Source organism: Polistes dominula, unplaced genomic scaffold (genome assembly GCF_049000335.1).
Source record: "Polistes dominula isolate Pdom_NZ unplaced genomic scaffold, Pdom_raw_medaka contig_373, whole genome shotgun sequence".
Lineage (NCBI taxonomy): Eukaryota > Metazoa > Arthropoda > Insecta > Hymenoptera > Vespidae > Polistes > Polistes dominula.
Genome location: NW_028300899.1, coordinates 7,426,893 through 7,451,754, shown reverse-complemented (window position 1 = coordinate 7,451,754; position 24,862 = coordinate 7,426,893). Strand labels below are relative to the sequence as shown.

The following is a 24,862-nucleotide window of genomic DNA, read 5'->3' as shown; positions in this document are numbered from 1 at the left end:
TCATTTTCGCAAGTGAGTTTCCTCTCTATAGTAGTCTCTAGTAACAGTGGTCTAGTGACATGATGATTGTTGACAGAGCTCTGTTGGAATGAGCTTGTAGAAGCTTGTACGACTATAGAGAGTTTGTATGCTGATATCTGGAATTTTGTTTAGAAAATTTCGAAAATTGTTCTACGATAGAAATTGTTTGAAGAATTTATTCTAAAGTTAGTTTTGATTTCATCGGACGATCCACCATAGGGAGATATCGTGAGAAGAACAAAATGAGGTAAGTATTCACTGGCTTCTCTTATTGTGACTTCTTTTACATGCTGCATACTCTCTTCTCCTCTCTTATCCTAAATTTTATTGGTTAAATAAATGTTTCGTATTTCCAAAATCACGTTTGGCACGACATTATTTTATGGATGTTTTGGGCGGCATGCCAATCCAATTAAACGATAAACGTTCGTCGCAAGCTCGAACGTACCGTAGTGTATTGCTATTAGGATAAGGAGGGAGAGGCGGGAAGAGATAAAGGCGGTACGTTAGCTGTCATACAAGGCCGCCATATTTTTTTAAACGACGCTATGCGTTGATCGTTGATTCTTAAGATAATAGATACAAGTGTTTTCTTTCCATATTTACTTTATCTCTCATCGATATTTAATAAATGTTATTCAAATGATTGACGATCATTTTTTTTTTTATACAATTTCATGCAATATTTACATATATGAAAGTGATATTATTATTGGATGTAAAGCCATTAGAATTAGCTACCAACAAAATATAGAATTTTTCTGATGGTTTAATGATTGCTTGACTGTTTTCAGTGGAAGATCACAAATGACGGCGATGAATGGAAAAAGGCTATCTACGATGCCTGCCAAACATCAACCTGAAACTGTAGCTCAGCATTTCGACTTGATTAAATATATATTTGATTGTATGTATTTCAAATAATCAATCAATGTTATTTTATTCTTATAGAAACAAATAAGATGGGCATTGTTTCTGTTTACAGCTTGGAACTCCGTATCAAAAGAATTAGACATGTGTAACCAACCGCATTTGAATTCTTCGAGTTATAGGAATGGCATTACCGTTACATATTATCAAGAGCACGAACCTAATCCTAAACTTAAAGGTAAATAATCTTTTCATTTCCTTGACTATATAAAGAATTACTGTAGTTGATGTAAGAATCAGTGATATTAAATAAATTGTTTTTTTTGTTTGTTTATATAGATTTTGAGCCATTTGATCTGGAAGCCTGGTGGGGAAAGCGCGTAGTTCAAAATATTACCAGGAATTCGAGCTCCTAGTGCCAGGCCGAAACTGTTGGTTACAATCGAACGTTTTCAAACAGACATAAGAAGCAGAAAAGATAATCTCAAAGTTGGTGCAACCTTGACACTATTCTGACTTAAAACCGTAACACAGATCGTATTACACAACACGCAAACGCAAGCCCAAATATATATAAGAAAAAAGCACAGGTAAATCTTGTGAAATTTTTGATAACGAGTTGATGAATATTGCGGAAAAACAAGAGGAAAGGAGAATAGCATTATTTGATGCATATGCTACTAAACAACATTCCTCTTACCTTTGATCGTATTCTAATGCAATGTTATCTTTTACTTCGCCAGTTTAAGAGACACGTGTATTATATGAAATTAAAATTTTTACCTTTTTCTAGTTCTAGCATACACTATCTTAATAAGATTTATAGAAATAATTAGGAAAACGTTGATGCATGATGAATTATTTATTTTATTTTGCAAAGAAATATCTAAACATAGGTACTAGGCTATTCTGCAATTCGATTTTCTCTATTAATTAACGATATATATATATATAATACGCGTTAAGATAAACATGTATATAAACACAACAAAAATTCCGTGCGATTTTTACATCTTTAAATTAAGATTCATGTGGATAGTAAAATTAACTTAATGCACAAAGCATTTAATCGATATTGTAATCACAATTGACAAAAGTATGTGGGTAGATAGTTTCAACTTTTACTTTTAAGAATTTATATATATATATACCATATATATATGATATGATTGTAAGAATTTATATATATATATATAATGAATTTTCACATTAATTGCATTTTACACTAATAAAAATTTTGCTCTTCTCGGCACTTACAAAAAAAAAAAAAAGAAAAAAAGAAAAAAAAAGAGATATTTATGTTGAAACAAAAATAGGAACAAATTTTTCTAAACGTGTTCTAGAATTATTACTATTAATAATAATATAAAAGCAATGAAATGTTATTATATACGTGAATTTAGATTGGTGAATTTTTATAGTAGATGCAATTCGCAGAATTATTACTGCATAATTTTAACGATAAGTACGTAACACACACAAACACCCACACACCAACACGCATATGTGTATGTATGATATGTATATGTTTTATAATATGTATATCTATGCGTGTATAGTACTTGTATAAGATTAATTGGATAGCGTTTTTAAAGAGAAAACACGATCAGTGACCTTCTACTAAATGTGAGAGTTTTGTTAATTGTCCAGTCACTTTTTATTTAATTTCTTACCTATTATAAAAACTTTTTTACAACGTGTAGGATATTTTATTTATCCTCCAGTTAAACGTTCGATGCATTCAACAAATTCCTCCTTTCTCAAACACTTTGATTTGTTCTCGATCATAGATCTTGCGTGATGTAACGTGTTACATTTTAAAAGGTCTACGGTTCGTTCCAAATTTGATAAATTCCTTTCGATGGCACGTTTTTCGCTATTTAACATCTGTTTGATCGATGAAACTTTTTGTAGAAACATGATATTCATTTTATAAAAAAAAAAATGATCGAATACATACCGTATGGCCAACGTTTAATCGTTGAAAATCGCGTATTTGAGTGATCGAAGTTTGCGTATAATTATCACATTTTCGTGTTAACACAGTTTGAGTGGCACAGTTAATACCAGTACGTTCGATTTTAATGGATGTTGAAAGATTTTTTAAGAGTATTACAACTTTATCTGGCGAACTTTCATGATATTTTTCCTCGCAATCGAAAATTTCCAATTTTAAGTGTGCCATCTTTGTACTAGTCATAGGCGAATGTTTGATTTTCATTTGCCGAGTGTTTGAGAATCCGATCACATATTCATCATAAAAAATTCCATTTTTATGCGACTCGATGCAGAGCACTTTTTTATCAACGCTTTTCGACACGATGTCCTTATTTTCAAGATTACATTTTGTTAAAGAACATTTTGTACATTTTGTCAAATCATTTGTAATCGTTTGCTCCTTTTTAAAATCATTTGCTAGATTTTGTACGTCGTTGTTTTTTTGCGTGCTCTCATCGGTACTTTTGCTTAAATCATTTTGTGTCTAGGATTCAATCACGAGATGAGGAGCTTTGTAATATTTTCAATTTAGAACAATTGATTGGAGTTGGTACCTTTCGTTTGAGACTCTTGATAATTTCTCGCAGTACTAAATTTTGAGACCTCAATTTGTCTGTTTCCTTATCGTACTCTCTTTCATTGACTTTCCAAGTAAACTGTCTCAGTTTCTTTATAGCTTCTTCGAAATGTGGTTCGACTTTGGTTAAATTTGCCACGGCTGCGGAAGTAAGCTGAAAGGTATTTTCAAGAAGTTGGAAAATCGTCGATTAAACTCACCTTCCGCGGTAAGGCGACACAAGGTTTTAACGTCGAGATCGAAGTGTTCTAAAGTTTCCAACAAATTTGCTAATTCGCGAGTTCTCCTTTCGAAGGATACCTTTTCTTTATCGTGTTCCTTGATTTTTTCGTCGAGTCGACATATCTAGATAAAAATCTGCTTGATTAACGCGAGAACATTTCGATGCACACGTATATACGTATATTTGTATTGGAGTAATATATTGGGAAACCCATCGTTATTTTGGGAATTAAATAGAAATTACTATTTCCGTTTTCAGCTCGACAGAAATCACCAATTAAATTATCCGATCGGATAGTTCGTTATATTAGATTTAGGGAATTAGATTTCGCACCGAGAACGTTTAGCTCGCATAAATGGAAGACAGAGGACCTCGGGATTTCTCTATATCGAATAGGGTATTGGTGCAAATGGCGAAAAGTAAAGTCAAGAAGAAGTACTTTGATCCTGAAGCTTTTCGCACGCGGGTCACTATTGTAATCGAAATTGCATTTTCGATCCTTGAAAGGGAGTGTCGTATGGACTTTGAATTTACAGCCGCGAAAGGAACTTGGGAATTACATTTACTTCGTTCGTTCTATTGAACATCTCTCTCATTTCTCCTTCTTTGTCCGTTTATCAATTTGGTAAATATTAAAGATACATAAATATACCTTTTCTTTTGCTTCCTTGTAAAAAAAGTATAATTCGTCGTGCTTTTTATCCATCTCTTCATGTTCCCACTTCTTTTCAACAGATTTTGTCGCGTCTTTGATCTCGCTTCTGAAACGAAAATCGTACTCGATGGTATTCAAGATTTTCCTAGTCTTTAGTATAGCTGTTTTTTTTCTTTCTTCAAATCTTCAATAGATTGATTGATCTCGAGTCGTAGTGCGAGTATTCGTATTTGGAATAACGAGACGAAGCCGTCTATGATTATGCAGCTTTCTCTGTCGCGCATCTACGCTATCACTATCGTAACATAAATTATTGAGGGCGTAATCGCGCGGACAAACGATCGTTCTGCGCTCGGCTTAATCCTTCGTGTACTACGTTGGAATACGAAATGCCGGCCGGCTCTTTCCCTCTCACTCTAGATGAGTCAACAAACTAAGACTATTAACCGTAAATACATATATTCTCTATATATATAACGGGAAGTACGTCTGTTTGCGAATTTGCATCAACTCGAACTCGATCGAATGACACATCTACTTACTTTTTCATTCTCCTCGTTTTCCCCTCGTTTTCCCCTTTAAGATAACAGAAGAGGATATTAGAAAACATAACGACGAGATCAAGTTATCGATCTATCTATCTATCTATCAACTGGATCATCGTTCGAATTTCTTCTTTGAAAATTTCCATCCCTTATCTTCGCGTGTCCCTTGCTTGTAGCGATTTATCTGACCGTCTCAACTAAATTTATCACGCAAACGTGTGTACTACTATTGTACGTGTCGTTCGTTCGTGTATGTGTGTGTGTTTACACCACCCTGTTTCCTGGCTCGTGTCAAGCTAGATATGTATAACGATAAATAACCATATACATAGATTGCGTTTCATATCAGCTTATAATGCGTGTGCATAAAGACGCCGTGTGCTTTACGTGCTTAAATGTAACTCCTCGCGCTTTCATCCTGACCATAAACACATTTTAATACATATTTTAGTCAATTAATAGTATTCCGAATACACTTTCAAAGCTTCCTTTCATATCGTCAATATTAATGATAATAGGACGAGGAACTTCTTCTAAATTTGACCCCACCCATCCCCGATACTTTATTATTATTATTACACGTAGTGTTTCTCTGAACGGACTCCGAGCACGTTTCGAATGAAATTTATTTTTACAGGAGAACGCGAAGCACATGGAAACGCTTTTTTCACGAGAATTTTTGTTTTGTTTCGTTTCGTTTCGTTTGATTTCACAAACGATTTGGTTCATTGGAACGAGTATCGCGACCCTCGCGATCCACGATTGATTTCGGTTGAAAAAAAGATTATGACACGGCCTCGGGAACTAAATCGAGAGAGGAGAAAGAAGCAAAAAGGGCATATGAAAGAAAGAAAGAAAAATGGAAATTATTCGTTTGACAAATAAAGCTCGGCACGTTGGAAGGTATTAACCGTTGTTTAATTTTTCAAGCCGATATTCAATATGATACCACGAATCGCACGTGCCGATCAAATATGCCAGCAATTGAATTTCTCACGGATTCCTTCTAGTATAGAGATTCGAGATACTATTCGCTCGTTCGAACAACGAGGAGGAATGAGGGAATGCATGCTCGATCCAGTGCGACTAATCAAGATTAATGGGAATCAAGATAGATCGATGTAGTACCTTTTCTTCGAGACATTGACTACCCTACGTATGTATTACAATATTAACTATTTACTTTACAAGACGGTATATGAATTTTGTTTGTCAATGTGTACAAGACGTGTAAGTAGGATCGATCAAAGGTGTTTGGATCGTTACCTTGTTCTATGACCTTGTATTCGTTCACGCATCGCCGTGTTCTTCCAAAGGTCCCTCTCGTTCTCCGTCTTTTTCAACTTTATTTTCATTTCCGTGACGTCTCGCAAGCATTCCTCGGCGAATCTTTGAATCTCTGAAGATTAATCGACCATTTTTTTCTTTCTTCTCCTTACCCTTAGATGGGGTTTGTTGTTAGTTCGTGTTTTATCGTTATATCTATAGAAGGACTCGCGACATCGAGGAGATCAAATATAGTACGTGTGTGTGTGTGGATAAAAAAAAGCAACTAAATTACTTCCAATTGTTAAATTATTATTTAACAGGAAAATTACCTCCCAATTCTTTTCGATGCTTCTCTGATTGTAATTTCATTTCGACAAACTTTGTATCGATTTCTTCGAACTTACTACGAAATCGCAATGAATTCTTTTGTTGTTTCTCTAAACGGTACATTTATAAATGAATATTTTCAATGTTTTGTATATTTCATCGAAAAGAAAAAAAATTAAAGTAACGGTACCGCATTCAGTCATTTTCCGTGGAAGAATTGACGTGTAATAACATTGTTTCACAATAAAACCATTCTGCTCTTGTGCCCCATAAACAAATATGACGTAACCTCGACGTGACCTTCGAACAGAAGTTTCCGACTCGTTTGATGCCAGTGGTGTATGCGAATCCTCTCTTTCTATCTCTTTCTTGACAAGCTACATTCGCTGCAAGTTGTCCGTAGAAAGAGTTAATCGATCAAGAACGGATCGAACTATTCCCGCTTGATGCTTCTATCTATCGTTAAGCTTCGATGTTTTTTTTTACAATGTTGCTTTCCAATTTGACAAGTTCGAATTTCACGCCGAACGGATATTGTCATTTTTTCTTCTCGTTTATTTTTACAATATAATTTTCTGTCTTATCAAATCGATATAATATTATTATAATAGAAAAATCTTCATCACGTAGAGTTCCTATCCCGTTTTTGTTTAATCGTTCCAAATTAAAAATTCCAAATTGAAAACCACGGGAGATCAATTTGAAATTGTCAAATAAAATGTAAATTAATGTAATTAAAGGTTACATGCTCTACGAATAATATTCCAAATGCGCATAACCAAACTTCCAAATCTCTCTGCGTGGTTCGTAATTTTCCTGTAATTATGATTCAGCATTGTTTTAGATATATGTCGCGCCCGACGGGGGTAAATATACTGTTAACCGATTAAATATAAACTCAATGTAGGGAAATGTAAATGACTGGTAAAGAACACAGTGCAGCTAAAGGGTTAAATATCTTCCTAGGTGTATACGGAGAAAATGCACAGAGAATGAGGTTTTCTCTTTGTTCGCGATACGTGGTACGCGTGTAGAAAAGAAAGGAAAATAAAATGGTAGAAAAGAGATACAAGAAAGGATCCTCCTTGTTACATGTTAATGATCTCTCACCAGTCTCATTTTTCACGATGGAAACAAAATACGAAAATAGTAAGTCTCTAGGGACATCCTCGCAACATCATCGTTGTGCCCGTCGGACATTTCGGATGTTATAATTTGCATCTCCTATTTCGAAAACAACAATGCCAGACATTAATAAACGCGCGAGAATACGCGCATCCTGTCACGTCTCGTTACAACACTTTCAATGCTTCCTGGTAGAAAAAAAGAGAAAGATCGAGAACCACCATCAGAAAATGCTAATAGAAGAAAGACAGACAACTTTTGGATTTTGTTGTCAAGTATTTGAAAATTACCGATGCACAATTTAATTCATTATGTCATCTTCGGTATTGTTCGTTAATTGTCCCTATATTTTTACTTCCTTTTATTTGGACTAATCGTTAAATTTCTCAAAGATTTACCTTCTTTTCCCCTGAGAGAATTTCTTTATTAATCCGGTAAATCGTGCTCATTGTTCGCGATTCGGTTGATCTTTCGCCGCGATCTTTCCCGTACCACTAAGGTGGAATATGGACTCGATTAAAAGTTTCAAGACTGATTTCAAAAGCGAAATATGCTCGAGAGAAAGTTTCGAGGGTTTAGACGACCGTGGATAAAAGTTTTGGTGGACCGAGAGTCATTGGTGGACCAAGAAAAAAAAAGCCAAGAAGATCATCATCCCCTATCTTTCCTTTTTCTTCCTTATCTTTTTTCTCTTCCTTCTCTCTTCTTTCTCTTGTCTTTGTTTTCCTTTTGGTCCATCTTCTTTTTCCAAAGAAAACGCTAAAGTTTCAACGTCGAAAGGAGGTACTCTATCCTGAGATAAAATCTACTCGGTACTGCGTTCTTTTCAATCTCGATCCTGTCGAACTTTAATGAGGTTCTCCTAGCTTTTCGATGACGCTAGACACGCCGTACGTTTCCTCTGTAACGGTGACGTGTAATTCGCTTTCTCGTACCACTTCTGCACGTACTCGTTCAGGTAGCAACAGGTATAAGAAGAAAATCTTCGAATGAAAAGGTTGATAGGGAGGATGACCGTCGTCTTATTTTCTCTCCTTCTTCTTCGATTTATGAAAGAGACCAAAAAAGTAAGAAGATGGCCCTTGGCACGAAATACTTTCTCTTAGGCGGATGTGCCTAAAACTCGGATACCAACTGAGAAATGAGAGTGGTGATAAGATTGCTTGGTGGTTCGAGTCAAGTACGAGTTTACAAGTTCGAGTTTTAACGAGACTTTATGCGAACAAAGAGATAGAAAGAGGAGAAAAAGGGGAGGGGGAGAGAAAGAGGACCCTCAATGATATTGACCCACACGTACAAACGCAACAGGTTCTTCTTTTTTTTCAACCGTGTGGGATACTTTCCGAGTAAACTTGCTGAAAGACATAGGTACTTAAAATACGTCCCACCTATATATGCGTTAATCACGACCAACCAACCAACCAACCAACCAACCAACCAACCAACCAACCAACCAACCAACCAACCAACCAACCAACCAACCAACCAACCAACCAACCAACCAACCAACCAACCAATCCTTCTGCTTTCGTGCACGTACTCTTGCAATATTATTTTCGAGTGAAATGCATGGCGAGACATCGAGTAGACGGTAAAGGAGAAGAGATCGTCGTCTATGGAGATTATTCGAGTAGCTAATCGATCTTTGGCTTCGTCGTAGAGACAGATGGAACAGACAACATTCCATATAATTCCGCGTCGTTTGGAGGAGTTGGAAGCAACGCGTAGAACGTCACTTGAATCATGATCTTCGGAGGTATTAAGTACCATTGTTCGATGACGTTCGAGAATTTAACCGAGGAAATGTTTCTCTTCGTGTCAAACTTGACACGGATATTAAATGTCTTTTCCTTTAAACACGTACGTCTCATCGTTACCCCGTTACCGAGGTCACATAAACGAGCGGTCGAAACTTTCCTTCCAATGTTTTTATTATTATCATCACCGTTATTTATCGTCAAACACGACGTATGTAAGTAGGGATTTTACGACAGGTCGGAAATGAAATAACGCATCGGATGCGACGTGGCGCTTCTTTTTCTCTCTCTCTCCCTAGGATCTAATTTCATTACCATAATTATATTAGGTTTTATCTTACCGTAGCAGATGAGCGTGAACCACGGTTTACTTTTAAACCTCATCTCGTTTTGCAAGATATTTCTACGCGTGAACGTTCTATTTGTTTTGAATTTTCTTAATCAATTGAATTTAATAATAAAGAGATATAGAAATCGTTGGACGTTTATGTGCATGGTAAAACGATCTCGCTCTTATGTTAAACTCATAGGTATACAGTATGGTATATAGAAGAGTATGATTTGCAAAATTTATCTCGAGCATCGATAGAAACTGAATGTACAAATGCATTTCCTACACTTGTAATTATATCGAGTTGAAAAGAGGCCAGGGGGAGGAAAAGCTTATTACGGCAAATCGTGGTGCCGTGAGGTATTTAATTAGCAACGATTATCTATCAACCGATCATTGAAAAGCTCTCGATGAATTAACAACGCAACTGTCGTTAATAGGAAGCAGCGTTCGTATATGTGTTTTCAGGGTTGCTCGTAGAAAATCCATTAAAATTGGTATACCACTCACAAGTAACCCGATTTTCGCTTGAAAAAACACATATCGTTATTCCATTAATTTTAACGAACTCGTCGAGTAGTTTGCCTTGAATATTTATCAAATTATCGAGTCATTCTCATCGATGCACGATCAAGTGAACGCCAGGAGATTCGCGGAAATTCGCGGAATGAGACGAGAGTTCGTTGTTGTTTTACCTTTCTATTTTGTTATCGTTCTCGTCTCTCTTCGCGCTTCATTTAACGTTGGATTCCATCCGGAACTTTCATTAAGAGTACACTTCCCTTTCGTCTCCACGAATGTCCTGATTTTAATCGTAGCAAAATATTTACGTTTCTTTACTTAAGAAGGAGAGCAAATGAGAGAGAGAGAATATGGAACGCAGGATCGTTTCAATCAAGGAGCCCAACAAATCCTCTAATTTATATGGGTACCAACCAAGGGATGGGAGAAAATCTTTTAGGAAGTAAAAGGTTGAAAATAAAAAAGAAGATAAAAAGAAAAATAGTATATAGAGAAAAAGAAGAGTTGCAGGATCGGACATCGAAGATGAAGACGCAGAAGAAGAAGAAGAAATAGAAGTAGAAGGTATAGTACTCGCCCTCCACCCCCGAAGGTGTTAGCTCGAGCGAGTTTCGAGGTGAAACGCGTGCGCGAGCGGTTTTAATCGGAGACGGAGAGGGAAGGGCGAGGGCGAGGGTGAGGGTAAGGGTGAGGGCGGGGGCGCGGTCATGGGGCAGAGAACAGTTGCTCCCCAGTTGGCTTTGATACGCGTTCCACGACTGTCCTCTTGCATTTCGACTTTTCTATTAACCGCGTCGTTCTCGTATCATTCCTCGAAGTCGTTTTCTTTTAGTCGTGTAGCGTATAGACAACGTTTATCATTCCTCATTCTTTCTCAAGGGAGAATAAAGGAAAAGGGTTTGAAGCAACAACAAGGAGGAGCAACATTCGAAGGAAGATTCTCACCGTCGGGAAGATGCGACACGAAGGAATGCGCGAATCTTTGCTGGTAAAATACTTTTACAATTTTCTTCTTCGATATCCATTCTCTTCTCATTTTTTTCTCGAATTGTTCAAATTATTTTATTGTTTGGATCCTCGCGAGATGGGAGGGAAAAAAAGAAGGATTGATCTATGGATCGATCGATCGATCGATCGTTATCTTGTTAGGAGGGACGGACGAATGCGAATTCGTTGGATTTGTTTTTATTTCTCGTTGGAACATTCGATGTCTCGACGTTGTGACGGCAATTGGGTATCGATTCTCATTTCGCTTATGCACGAGGCACGTCGTGTATAAACGCGCGTCGGTCCTACCTCCGACCCTATGTGTCTACAATAGTACACGTCTGACGAAATAGCTCAGGACAAGAGGGTGAATAACTATCACTTTTCGTGACTTTTCTAAATCGATCATTTGGAGAATGAGAAGGAACGTGAATAGCTGATAATATTTATCTTTTCGAAGTATCTTCTTCCCTATTATACGAGCTCGAAGCACAACGAGAAAAGTCTTTATCAAGCTTCGATACGATTAAAGATTTGGCTCTAATTTGACCATGCCATTTAAAACTTTTGAATCGCATCAATTTTGGAACGATAGCTATTAAAACGATTCTCGATTTGGGTCGTAACGTGATCGAGCTAACACATTCCCGCTCTTTAAATCGTGATTTCCTTTTTGCTATTCGTACGTTTAATAAAATTCATTCCCTTTTCTCTCTCTCTCTCTTTCTCTCTCCTTTTTTCTTTTTGTCTCTGCTTTTCCATAGATATCTATTTTTCCTTTCGTTTTATATTTACACCTACATAAATACGTACCTACTCATACATATACGTTGGCACGTCGAGTAGCATGATGAATGGTGCGTCAACGTCACGAATCGACTATGCCGTCGATCATGACAAATCCGATATGTTTCGAGTTCATAAAGAGATTATTAACCGACGCTTTAACATCATTTTCTTCGGGTATATCTAGAGACTTTTTTTTTCCTTTGGCTATTAGAAGTCATCGTTCGTTATGATGAAAGCTGTATAGGGTGGAAAGGATAAAATCGATCCGTCCGATCACAGTAGACTACAAGTCTTTCGTGGTATGCCATTCTGGATAAACAAGGATAAGAATGAGCTGGATAGAGGAGGAGGATAAAATGATACAACGGAAGAACGTTAATGGCTTGTGTGTCTAGGTTCAAAGATATTTTCGGTATTTGCGTTCTCCTTTCCTCTCATCTACCTGCAGTCAACGGAATCCAGAATATCGAGGTTGGTGTTCTGGCATTAGCCGGAGATAACCATTAACAGCGTTTTCCTGGCCGTTGTGCGAAATCCGAATCACGTGGTACTTCCATTTTCATCGAATTTTTGTCTCTTTCTTTTTATCTACGTAGAAATTTAGCCAACGACTTGGCAAGCTCGTTGTTTCTTTCTCTCTGAACGTTAGTTGTGTGTATATCGGACGATCAAAATAAAAAACGTCAAAGAAAATATGATTAATTATATTGTCAAAACTTGCTTCAGCTATTGTCGTGTTCCTTCGAGCATAAACGAGAGAAATGGGAAGTCGAGTAAACATCACGAGTGACATCGCGTTGTTAATCGCGTGAACGTCGAGTGAACTTAGGAAAGATGGGCGGTATTTAAGGTACATACTCTTGCATCGTTTCTTCCCCCCTATCCTTTACTTACTTCTAGTTTCTAGTTTCGGTATTAATAAAATTTAATAACGTCGTTAATACTGTCAAGAGAGTAACAATGATCGAATTAAACGCTACCAAATGACTACTACCTATTTCTTTGCTAGTTTAAGTTAAATCCTTCCTAAATCGTTGGAACTTTTGTAGTTCTGTAGCGAGATTCATCTTCGAATATTCGAATTTTCATAAAACAAGGAATTTTCTTTAGGCGAATTGGCAAGTTGATTTTTGGCGCGAAAAGGGATCGCGTTTATCGGATCATAGTTTTATCGTTACGTTCGGTCTTTTAATTCAAACAATTCTCGTTTTCAGAATAAATTTGGACAAAAGCCATGGGTTGGTATTCTTAAAAAGTATCCCCGAATCTCTTAGGACGACTCATAGTTCATCAACGGATATAGGTCGACGCGTGCTCGGAATTCGATTTTCCTTGGTTTATTTCTTTGTAATTTCAATGAAAAAAGAAAAAAAAATGCGTCTTTCTATTTATAAAAATATGTATGCGCGTTTGTACATCGATTCTAATAGGGAATATTACAAATGTCGATTGTACTTGGACGGAAGATCCATCATGATGATCTTTCTTAAGGAATAGGAAAAGAGTAAAATAAATAGAAACGTATTAGGGCGATCTTGTAGAACGATATAGTCGTTGAATAATTCATTTCTTATTCGCGCTTCGTAGATCATTCATAGGAACGTGTGGATTTTATGAACTTGTGAAACTTTTTAAACGTATTGAAATCACCATCGGGAATGGTCGAGAGACTTTTCAATTATGAATTTTACAGGGATCTCCGAAGTATCTAACTAGTTATCAACATTGTATTAAGTTAGACAAAGTTTTCACGCGCGTATACCCATGCCGGACAGCAATATTCTTTTCCCTTTCTTTTCTCAAGCTCGTTCTTTATTTTTTTTTTTATAGAAAAAAAAAAGAAAGAAACTTTTGAAGAATACTCGCAAACCACCGCGTTATAACGTTCCTTATAACAACGAACTTGTTTCTATTATATTTTTTCTATATTATTGTTTATCAAAAAAAAAAAATGTCTATCCTTAGTGTTCCATCGTAGATTTTAGAGATGAAAATATTTTCCTCGCGAGGATTATCGCTTCAACGTTTTTCGCCGAATGTTATCGTAAGTCAGAAACAGTTCGCGAGGAAAAGAACGCGTCGAAAAACCTCGGTCGTTCATATGTATAGGAAGGGAGGGAAATGGGTAGTATAGTTCCTTTTCAACGATCCCAGTGCGATTACGTGTACGAAGCAACGCTCTAATGGACCTAATGTATCTTACTCTGTACGGTTGTTCTTCTGCAAATGCATATTCCACTCGTACATACTGTAAACTGCTTTTTTTTCTTACCAAGTCGACTAATTTCCAAGCTAGGAAATATCTATGATCTTTTTGTTTATTCAGAAAATAAGAAGCCCTCTCGAGCGAGTAATGAAATTTTGTTTTTAACGTTATCAATCAATTAAAAGTGGTAGGATGGTGCGATAGTGCATAAAAAAGTGCATAAAAAAGTGCGTAGAAAAGCTCGTAGGAAAAACGCGTATCGCATCAACTTTTACATACTTTCTCTTTTCCTTTCAAATGCTTCCTGCTTTTTGCTCCTGGCGAGATACTTGCGTTACTAGAAAGTGGATAAAGGGTGACTCCACGGGGAACGTATTTTCCTTTCACCTTCTCCTCTACGAATTTTTATATTTTTTTCCTTGTTCTCTCGTTACATCGCCGTGGAAGCCATCGAGGACCCCCACCCCCCAAAAAAACTTTAGATCGTTCTTCCAGTGTATTATTATTTTCCGGTCTATCTCCTTCTGAAATATACAGAGGAAAATCTCAGTTAATGTAGACTCTTCAAAGTAACATAGTAGATCTTCTTTTTACGAGTACGGCAATTTGTAAAGAAAAATATATTTTCAACTAATAATAATTCTTCCGAATAAGTTTTTCTACAAATTTGAGAAAATGCAAAGTCAACTTTTTGAGAGAGTGGATTATTTGGAAATATAATTGTTAATCCCTCGTTCGAAATTCGTGACGTCTTAAGAGTATATCCTTTTAGAACGCTTGCATTCCTTATCTTCCAACGGAACAACTGTAAGAAGACGAATATTTAGTGGTAGGTACTTGGCGCGATTGCGTTCTTAGCGATATCATCCAGATTTACATAATAAATGGCTCATACCATATTGATAATGCGACTGTTTTACACACCCGACAGTGTTGTCGTGTCTAGGATTATTCTTAGTATCTTTGCTTCTCTAGATATATTATATTACGAAGGATTTTCCTTCTTCTAGTCACAAGTAAAGAAATAGTCCAAGTTAGAATGGAAATTCTGCGCGATAATTGTAAATTTCTATTCGAAGAGATCGAAGAATATACAATAATAAAATGGGAGAGCAATTAATTAACGAAACAACGATCGTACGGTATCCAATTTACGAAGCACTGCAATTGTTTGATGTTTAGTCAGTTTGGCTCATTAATTGTTAGCTAATTAGAGCAAATAAAAGAAGAAAGTTGAAAAGTATTGGGATACGATAAAGGTATAATAGGTCATTCGTTGGTTGCTTTTTTCCTTTGGATATAAATTAGAAGTTAAAGCAAGCGAAATTTTTGTGCAATTCCTTGAATTTCGCGCGATATCGATAATAGCGAATAGATGAAAAGAATGTAATCGTAGAATGCTTGAAATACTCGAAGCATTATTATCGATTCGAGCGATTATTTTAGCATGGACATAGCGAGTGGAATAAAAGAGACAAAAAACAATTCGCTATGTCGAATGATGGAAAGTAGGACAGGAAGCGATGTCAAATTGTGCGTGTTTCGCTTTTAGAGGAAAAAAAGAATGTAGTTTGAAAGAGGTAAAAACATGCGCAACTTGAGGTTTTCATTCTTCTATGCATACAAGTTATATGTACACATATATAGTATGTGTACATATAAAGTTTTCTCCTATCCAATGTGCTTCTTCTTTCTACTTTCATACAAATTTTGTCTTTAATATTTCATCGTACGAACGTCTTCAAATTTATTCCGAGTAGATACTTTCTTACGAAATGTCGATGGAATAAAGATAGATCGAGCTGCTAAATTACGGGTTGCGTTACTTTCAGATACAAATTATCTTCATTGCTCATGGTGGATCGCTGTGCAAAGTTATAGTCGTTACCCCATTCATTATCTCGATCTTTTATCAACGAATAAATTGTTTAGGATTTGGTAAAGAAAAAAAAAGAAAAAGGGAGGTGTTCTCTCTCTGGTTTGAAACGCTATCGAAACATTGATTTTATTCTTCTCTTAGGGGGATAGCAATTTGGGGAAAGCGGTCCAAAGCGTTGCAGATCAATTTCAGAATTTTTCTAGGAAAAACGATTCGATCACAGTTTTGGTCGTCAGGGAGAGAAAGCACCAGGACGACGTGTAACGTCGTTGGAGGTCGACAATCTGGAATACAATCGTTTTCGATATATTCACCGGTGAAATTGCATCCACTACGAAGCTATTTTCACGGAGAGTTTAAAATGATTTCCATTCGGTAGCCGAACCGACGATTTGCCGATTCTTCCAATTTTGCTGTTCTATCGAAATGAATATTTTTCTTTTCTACCTTTGATATCATCCAGCATTGACCACATTTGTTACACGTGAAAATAAACGACAACTCAACACGCAACGAACGTCCCGTGCACCATTTTTTCCTTTTTTTTATTTTCATTTGGAAAATTCATTGGCGATAGCAATTTCGAACGATATCATCTTAACACAGCACATTTGATATAATACGAAGACCATTCTTTCCGTAGATTGCAATGACACGTGCTATTAACGACGGATATAACATCTGGGAGAAATGGCGATAGAAATTTCGAATAATTCTTATCTTTGAATTCACGTACCTCGATGTTTCTCAATCGTTGCAGTAGCATGGACGAATAAACCCACATTCTCTCTGGCATACTCTGGTAACATGCGAAAGTACATGCACTTTCAACGTACTACGAGAATAAATTTGTTTGAAACTTTTCTCTTGTTGTTTTTTTTTCTCATCAGACCGTAGGCAGTAACACCGATTACGTTTAAACGCATCTAACTAATTTCCTTTTCATTGGATTCAACCAATGATCGTGTAAATAGGAGCAGCTTGGCGTGTAATCATTGGTGCCGATAGTAACTACAAAAAGGTTCCCTCTTATTTGGTCGCACGACAATCGACTCGGAAAACATTTCGAACGTTTTTGTTCTATTCCCCAGCGACTATTACATTTTCGAGAAAATAAAAAGGGAAGTTCATTCGACGATAGAAAAAGAGAATATGCTTCGAATTGATATTCGAAACGTATTCAATAATATCGAGCAGCTATAGATATTGATATATCCAAATATTTTATAGGAGATTGCAATTGCACCATTTTACAAGATAAATTGGTGCACATTAGTCGAATAGAGTAATTACCGCTCGATAAATTAATACTATTAACAAGAAGGTGCAGAGAATGTTGTCACCGAATGAGATTATCTTAGAAACTGATCAAGGGTATGAGAGATAATTGCTATGGTAATCTATTCGATCGAAGAAAGGAAAGATCCAAACTATCGATTGATAAACAAACTGATACAAAAAGCAGTAAAAGCAGGTAGACAATAAGAATCGAAAGATCAATGATCCTTTCATTGGTCGTTTAGCTAGCGAATCTACTGGACTATCTTCTAACCGTCCAAAATTGATCGCAATAAAAAGTTAAAGTGAAAACTCATTAACATAATCGATGGACGTCCCGGGCCGGGCATCGCCCCAACCCTTTCCCTGCTTTTATACTGGAAATTGTCGCGAGCCGTTGCAATTTGCAATTAAAGTTTCGCAATTTCCTGGATTTATCATGAACCTTCTGCGATAGATTTATCCCGTCGAAGAGACAGAAGCATTTCAGATGGATAACTTTACTTTTCCTCTTATTCTCATCCTTGTCTCTCTCTCTCTCTTTCTCTCTCTCTCTCTCTCTCTCTCTCCCACGATGGTTCATTTTCTCTCTAACAAATTCGTTCGTTCTTCCGTCGAAGGCTTTCGCGCGTATACTTAAGAACTGAACTGATTAATGTAATCTACGTTGTTTCTGGTGTTGCCGTTGTTTGGTTAATCAAATAGGAAACTTCTTTTGACGTGCGATTTAAATTTGATGGAGTAAGCAGAAATTCTGTCTTTCCTTTTAACTTTCTTGGACGCTTAATGTTCGTGCCCTTTTCTTGGGTACTTAACGAAATGAGACGCGGGTAATTGTAACTCGATCAAAATGACGAATATCGTTGAGGGAAGACGGAGGAAAAAGGAGTATACATGTAAAAATATATTCGCGAAAGCTTCTTCTTCGAGATAGGTACATGTATGGGAGTATATGTCAAGACCACGCCCTCATTCGTCTTCGAGAATGGAAACGACACATCGAGTTTCGAATAAATTTTCAACTAGACGACGAAAGGTGGTGGTCTTAAGCGCGATCGACTTCACCCTTGCTAGGCATTAATGTTCGTTACGTTAATGTCGTTATCAACGGGACAGGAAGATTCGGGAATAGAGATGGAAAACTTGATTGGGTCCTTTCAAAGAGACCAAGCTCTGATTCTAAATTACAGAATACACGATCAAAGAGCCAATTCGTTTGCTAAATGAACGAATAATGAACGTACAAAAAATGAATACAACCAAATCAACGGAAATAGAAAAAAAAAACAAGAAAATATACATGCTTGATTATAAATCAATATATTGATTGACAATCAAAGTCAGTGGGAGAGCGTATTAATCGTTTAGAAAATCTATCACAACTCGGTCGTTTTAACTTTGCGCATTGGTAGATTTAAATAATGCGCTACTCGTTTTCCAATAGAATCAAAAGAAAATGAAATTTGCAGGCAAACGTTACGATCCGATAGAAAATCTAATTTCGTTCATTCGTCCTGGGATAATGAATTAGACGCGTTCGTAAGCAAATAACCCCATGAAATTGAAAGGAAGATGTTACTATTTACGTGTATCTTGCGAATCGCTTTTACGTTTTACTTGAAAAAATACTGCTTTACGTTCTATCCGTCGGTTTTCGAAGTAACATCTCTCGAGTGTCCTTTGACGATGGGGTGTATGAACGAGCGTTACAACGTTGCTGGACTCTATTTCTCTTCCTTTAACTCTTATGATAGAAAGCGAACATCTTTTCAAGTTTACTTATCCTTCCATTTTCTACTCTGAAAATTCTCAATGAAATCCATAACGTAGTAGGATAGACAGGGAAAAATAAGGTCCGTTATTTCTTTATCCTTTTTAAGGAATAGGAGGAATGTTCGTGAGTATAGTAGGAAAAGGCAAACACTATCATAGGGAGGAGGAGGATGTATTGGCGTTTCCGAGAGAATAGTTTTAAATCGCGGGAAAAGGAGGAAAAGTAGTAGCCAGCCCTTTGTTCAGCCCGGGAAAAAGACGTGTCAGTATTTCGTAAGGATTTGTCTAGAGTAAACTCAAAGCCATCGTCGGTAGAAGAGAGTGCTACACCACCACCATCGGTGCTGCGTATTTCCTAAGTAAGAGGAAACAAACAAAGCTTTCCTAGTTGTTGTGTTGTCTGGCGACACTCTGCGAAAGCATATCTTGTCCGCGAAACAAATGCCTCCCAGACCACTACTACCTTTCCACCCTTCTACCACCCTTCTACCACCACCATGAACTTCATCTACCTCCTTTTCACGCGGGTTTACGTGGGTTGAGTAGTTGAACAGCACCATATAACGTACTTTACCACCATCGTCTGCATCCACGATGAAACTTTGTCTTGGAACTTTTCTCTATCTGAAAATAAGCCCCAACGGATCTCTCCCTAAGGTTTTCGGTATTGGACTATCGGCTCTCGCTCGAATTTCATAGCGTCGCTTAACTTTAACGAAGCTGAGTGTGATCGATAAAAAACCAAGCGAGGAGCGGATTTCTTTTTTTTTCTCTCGTCTAAATAAATGTGAGTGATTGCGAACGAACCGTATATTTTCGACGAACGATGTGACTTTTTCTCAGCTTCTTTATCGATCTCAAGAAGAGTTGCTCGATGGAGCCGAACAATGAAATTTCCTTTCGTAATGTTAAACGCGAGAAAGAACAAAAGAAATGGATAGAAACAGGATGAGAGAGAGAGTGAGGAGTTTTAGGGATTACCTGACTAGGAGAAACAAAAAGACAATGTAATAGAATGACCCTGGATATTGACTTTTTTACATTCTTTCTTTTTTTTTTTCCTTGATGCAGCGACTTCTTCTTTCCACCTTTTCTCATTGGAATTCAATCCGCGATTTTTCTTATCGATAAACGCATAAAGCGATTTCCTTCGTCGCGAAATGTGTAAATGTGCATAAGAAAAAGAAAAAAGAAAGAAAATACCCTTACAGAAGTGTCTCAGTACTATTGACGTATTACTATCAAAATAATACTAGGTAATATTTTTCTATCGACTGACAAAAATTTGAACAAATTAGAAAAAAGTGGACTCTTCTCGTTCGATCGATAGTTTCCCGGTCACGTATGTCCTGCATTTTAAATCAGTTTCGTTGCTTTTATTGTGTTACTCGATACGTGATATTGTTTTCGTTTTAATAGTACACTTTCTGTTTATTAGTTCTTTCTCTCTATCTCTCTCTGCCTGTGTCTAGTTCGACAAAAATTTCCGGCCAATCGGAAAGAACGAAAATTTTCGCCGAGAAATAAATATCGTCTTTTCCTGGGATCGATACGTGTGGTTAATTAAAAAAAATCGGAAAATCGATAAAATAATAATGCTTAACGAACGATCACAAAGTTCTGATTTTTTGTTTTAGTAGCGAAAAACCGCTTAGTAGCGAGAAACGCTAGTTTCGTTGGATAATATTTCTAGCGTTATTGGAAAGAAACAAAGTTTTTCCTTCCATTGGATTGAAGAACGGTGGAAGGATTTGACGCGAAATGTATGCTTGGTTCGATCTTTTTTAGGATATTTTTGGCGATATCATCTATAAACTAAAATAGGTGGATAGAGGAAAAGGTTCGTTTTAACTTTTGCCCTAGGTGTTGCTGGTTCAAATCAACGAATGCAAATTCTAATTATGCAGATTACATATATATTCCTATTTGCTATGAATATCATCAGGTTAGAAAGAAAATGTGCTATCTATTCTACGATCCTGTTTTGAAGACGCAACGCTAAACATCGTGAATAAAATGATAGTAGACGTAGCTGAAGCTGAAATGTAATCATTTTCCTGTAATCGCGGTTAGCAAAATTGAAGAACGGAAGAAAAGGAGTAAAGGAAGAACTTGGAAGATAAGAAATAAAAGATAATTGACAAGAAGAATCAATCCTAAAAGAGGTCAACTTTTTTGACGACTTTTTTCTCGTGTTCGGATCTTACTTTCATACTTTTTTTCCTTTCGAACTTTTTATTCTGGATGATTTTAAAAAAGTAAATGGTATTTCTTATTTCGGAGACAACGTTTCATCTTTGAGATAAGTATGTATTACTTCAAATTTAGGAAAGTAACCACTTATTTTCATTCTTTTTACTAACAGAGCTTTTCACTGAAATTATATTTGTCTTGAGAAGGGATAAAAAAAGATAGATGAACAGTTATTAGATATTCTCGACAAAATATTAATCGGTATTGTTGCAATCAGCTAGAACTTGATAAAGCATAGATAAAGACAATAAATACTTCGTTTCTATCTTCTTTCTTGTGTACGATCAAAAATATATCGCGGAGAAAATGATTCGTCAATATATCATAGTACGCAAACAAATATCAATCTTATTCGATGTCTCTCCCTCATGGCTTTTTATACATGTATGTAGAACATTTCAACAAAATCTGAAATGTTAATCTACGCGATCTCTCTTGCTCACCCCTTTCTCATCTTGTTCGGTTTTAAAAAAACACGAGAAAAAGATCGTGAACATTCTTTCATATTACGACGGATGCCGTAATAATGTCTTCTGAATGGGTCTCGTACAATGGCAAGTTAAAGGGCGAACAGAAACGTTCTTTTACTCGAGTTCTTGCGCCCACCTAGGTTTTCACATTATCTGGAAAAGTGGGCAGCCTACTCTGGCACAATACACTTGCGCGTGACTTCCTCTTGGTAAGGCCAGTTTCTTCCTCGAGTTTTCTTTCGCTGGTGTTAGAAAAATATTATTTCAAAATGTTGTACAATTTGTTTCACCTTTCATAACTCTCATACGACCATAACTATACGATCTAGGAAAGTAACGTAATCGTACTTTCTCTTTTATATATTTATCTTCATTTTAAGCTTTTTTACTTGATAACAGAATGTATATACATGTCGATCCTGCTTATTAGAAAGCTGGAGGAACACTTGGGCTATAATCGAGCTCTTCGTCGAGAATGAAAATGAGAGATATTAGATGGATAGATAATGACTTTTTTTCCGATACACTATTCGTCTTGCGAAATAACGATAAAGTATGAAAGGAGGAGTCACTTGAAACTTAATATTTAAGAACGAGGTCTTTGCAAAAGTAAGATACACTAGTTCAATTTATAGCTCGTCGTTCCTGCAGAAGTTGTCGGATAAGTCCCATGATTTGTGATTTTAAGTAGGGAATAAAAATACGACGAATTGTCCACGTGCAAGGATTACGTCAGGGTTTGATACGATTTTTTTTGTTAACTTTAATCTTTGTAAGTTTTTTCACTTAAGAATTGTAACTTCAGTTATTTCTTTAAATGATCGCGAATCGTATTTTCTTCAGGCGTGTTCATAATTGCCGTAATGAGAAGAAGTGAATCATAGTAGAACGATACTACTGTTTCTATTCTGCCCCTAGTTCTGCGTACAATGTAAGTACGTACTCATGGAGTTGCGGTTTGAACTTTTAGTTGGAAGTTAACGGAATTGGGCCGGAATTGTGAATGTCTTTCATGTATATAGAGACGATGCAGAGGGAGAGAGAGAGAGAGAGAGAGAGAGAGAGAGAGAGAGAGAGAGAGAGAGAGAGAGAGAGAGAGAGAGCATTTTAATTTCTAATTGTAAGACCGGGAGAGTATCGTTATTGCTTATTGCTAGATTATATAGATGTTTTCTTTTTTTTTCCTTTCATTCGTTTATACGAAGAATGCTCCTTCTATTTTTCAACGTTATTCGATTCGCATTTCATCTCGTTTAGTTTAATGAGTTTGTTTTTATCACTGCTCGTACCATTTCGAGATATTTCATTAAAAAACAACTTTGACGTATTTTCTCTGAAAGTAAAAAAGTATTAGCTTTAATCGTTTCACAAATGGTCTTTTTTTCGATGATTATTTCGTAGGACAATGCTTAAGATTTATGTCGAATATTTTCTTGATGTTATTTTCTTTTGGACGAATAATTAAAATTCTTCTCGTTCTCTTGAAACAAAAAAGAAAAAAAGATAAAAAAAGGAATGGTGCTCTTCCCCGATTTGTCTTCTGAACTCGAGAAATACAATACCTGTAGCCTCCTCCTTTTTTCCTTCCCTTTTTTTTTTATTCAAACATTTAAAATTCGCGAATAGATAGGAAAAGCAATGCGAAAAAATTGGAAAATGCATTGAATCGGAAAACAACACATTTATGCTTGGCCAACAAAAGTTGAATACGTTGGAGGTTAACGAACGCAAGGCAAGCTTAGCGAGGGTGTTTTTCTGCCTCTACGTGTAAGCGTGTTCATATAAAAGAAAAGGGATAAAACCAGAGAGAGAGAGAGAGAGAGAGAGAGAGAGAGAGAGAGAGAGAGAGAGAGGGAGGAGAGAGAAAATATGCATTCATGGTTATGAAATATCTAGCATGTTTCGTTTTATTGGAAGTTAGCCTCGGTATGCATAAAAGAAAACAATGTCCAATATTTAAATATTTCACTAAATAAATGAATTTGATTTAATAATTACATATTTTCGCAATCTCGCGAAGGATATTGATATTATTTGTGTTATTAATGCTATGACAAAGGTTCATACAATTGGTAGTACAATCAAATTTAGTCCGAAAGATTTCGAAATATTTTGTTCTTCGGTCTTTTTATTATACGAATCCCCCTTTTTGTCCACATATGTTGTTCCTTTCTACCCCTTGAACTACCCTTTGCGATACATCTTATTCTTTTTCATGCCTATGAATAAGCTTCGACTGTACGTTGGGTGAACGTTCCAAGAGAAACAAAAGTACCTACCTTCTATTCGTATTTCCATTTTATTTCCCTTTTTCTCCCAGTCATCCAATAGCGAAGAATATTTTTATTGTTCATTCCTTTTTTTCTGCTTTTCAGGCACAACCACCATGGTGGGTGGGTGGGTGTCTTATGCAATCACCGTTGCGCGAATAGCTTTTGCTTGTTATAACTTTAGACAGAAATAACAAATTTTAATTCTGTTTGATGCACTGTATAAATCATGACGTTATCTAACATAAATATAAGTTGCCAAGCGAGAGCTCGTCCGTCAACTTTTTTCGATGAATACGACAAATTGGCAGAAACAAATCTAATCAAATTTCGCGCGGAGCACATTTAACCGTAGACTAGAATATCATTCACTTCGAGCAATTTGCAAAAAAATAACTCGCTAAATTTTCAAATGAATTTTCCATGGATTGAAAAGTAAACAATTGGAATAAAAAAAAATGATAAGAGAAGTTTCGTTTTTTCATTAATATTTTTAAATATTGGACTAGCCACAGGCTGTCCAATTGTTTCCTTGAGTTTGCTAAATCATTTTTCATGAATGGAAAAATACAGTACGCGACTTTTGTTAACGAGACCAATGGAAAGCTTTTCACTTTTTAACGAGAACTAAGCGTGCTATTTTGTTCCCTTCTCTCTCTCTCCCTGCATGTCTACTTTTGTTCTTACTTTTTAAGTGGCAATGTGTGCAGTATAAACGATAGATCGTTCGTGGGATA

At 36.4% G+C, this 24,862-nt stretch overlaps 3 protein-coding genes across 8 annotated transcripts in view; 2 read left to right on the top strand and 1 right to left on the bottom strand.

Annotated features, from left to right (window-relative positions):
* Window positions 1-54: 54 nt before the first annotated feature.
* On the top strand, window positions 55-2,516 carry LOC107067654 (MAPK regulated corepressor interacting protein 2). The gene is made up of 4 exons (XM_015323333.2): window positions 55-268; window positions 816-928; window positions 1,007-1,129; window positions 1,231-2,516. The coding sequence occupies exons 1-4, from the start codon at window positions 264-266 to the stop codon at window positions 1,305-1,307; spliced, it is 318 nt and encodes a 105-aa protein (XP_015178819.1). The 5' UTR covers window positions 55-263; the 3' UTR covers window positions 1,308-2,516.
* Window positions 1,739-9,796, bottom strand: LOC107067601 (uncharacterized). Of its 2 annotated transcripts, XM_089179315.1 has the most exons (6): window positions 6,156-9,796; window positions 4,342-4,450; window positions 3,667-3,811; window positions 3,444-3,607; window positions 2,852-3,373; window positions 1,739-2,778 (listed from the first exon to the last, which is right to left on the bottom strand). In XM_089179315.1, exons 1-6 carry the CDS (start codon window positions 6,242-6,244, stop codon window positions 2,605-2,607), a joined length of 1,203 nt encoding a protein of 400 aa, XP_089035441.1. In that variant the 5' UTR covers window positions 6,245-9,796; the 3' UTR covers window positions 1,739-2,604. The 2 variants fall into 2 exon arrangements, with proteins under 2 accessions (XP_089035441.1, XP_089035442.1); XM_089179316.1 differs by lacking the exon at window positions 3,667-3,811 and having other exon boundaries at window positions 3,444-3,620; window positions 6,156-9,794.
* Window positions 9,797-10,951: 1,155 nt separating this feature from the next.
* Nmdar2 (glutamate ionotropic receptor NMDA type subunit 2) overlaps window positions 10,952-24,862 on the top strand; it is a 55,784-nt gene continuing 41,873 nt past the window's right edge. For 4 of the 5 annotated variants that reach the window (XR_016178843.1, XM_015323443.2, XM_015323444.2 and 1 more), the window contains exon 1: window positions 10,952-11,208. Coding sequence is in view for 1 of the 5 variants with exons in the window: in XM_015323448.2 (XP_015178934.1) it covers window positions 11,176-11,208 (33 nt within the window). In the remaining 4 variants the exon portion in view is untranslated. The remainder of the gene's footprint in view (window positions 11,209-24,862) is intronic. The other variant, XM_015323448.2, reaches the window with a different exon arrangement.

Excerpts from the sequence above, each read along its gene's own strand:
- LOC107067654 (XM_015323333.2), top strand. Across the intron at positions 929-1,006 it reads GATTAAATATATATTTGATT|CTTGGAACTCCGTATCAAAA; the intron begins GTATGTATTTCA and ends TTCTGTTTACAG. Across the intron at positions 1,130-1,230 it reads ACCTAATCCTAAACTTAAAG|ATTTTGAGCCATTTGATCTG; the intron begins GTAAATAATCTT and ends TTGTTTATATAG.
- LOC107067601 (XM_089179315.1), bottom strand. The coding sequence starts at position 6,244 with ATGAAAATAAAGTTGAAAAAGACGGAGAACGAGAGGGACCTTTGGAAG. Across the intron at positions 3,608-3,666 it reads GTGTCGCCTTACCGCGGAAG|CCGTGGCAAATTTAACCAAA; the intron begins GTGAGTTTAATC and ends TTACTTCCGCAG. Across the intron at positions 2,779-2,851 it reads GATTAAACGTTGGCCATACG|ATGTTAAATAGCGAAAAACG; the intron begins GTATGTATTCGA and ends TCGATCAAACAG.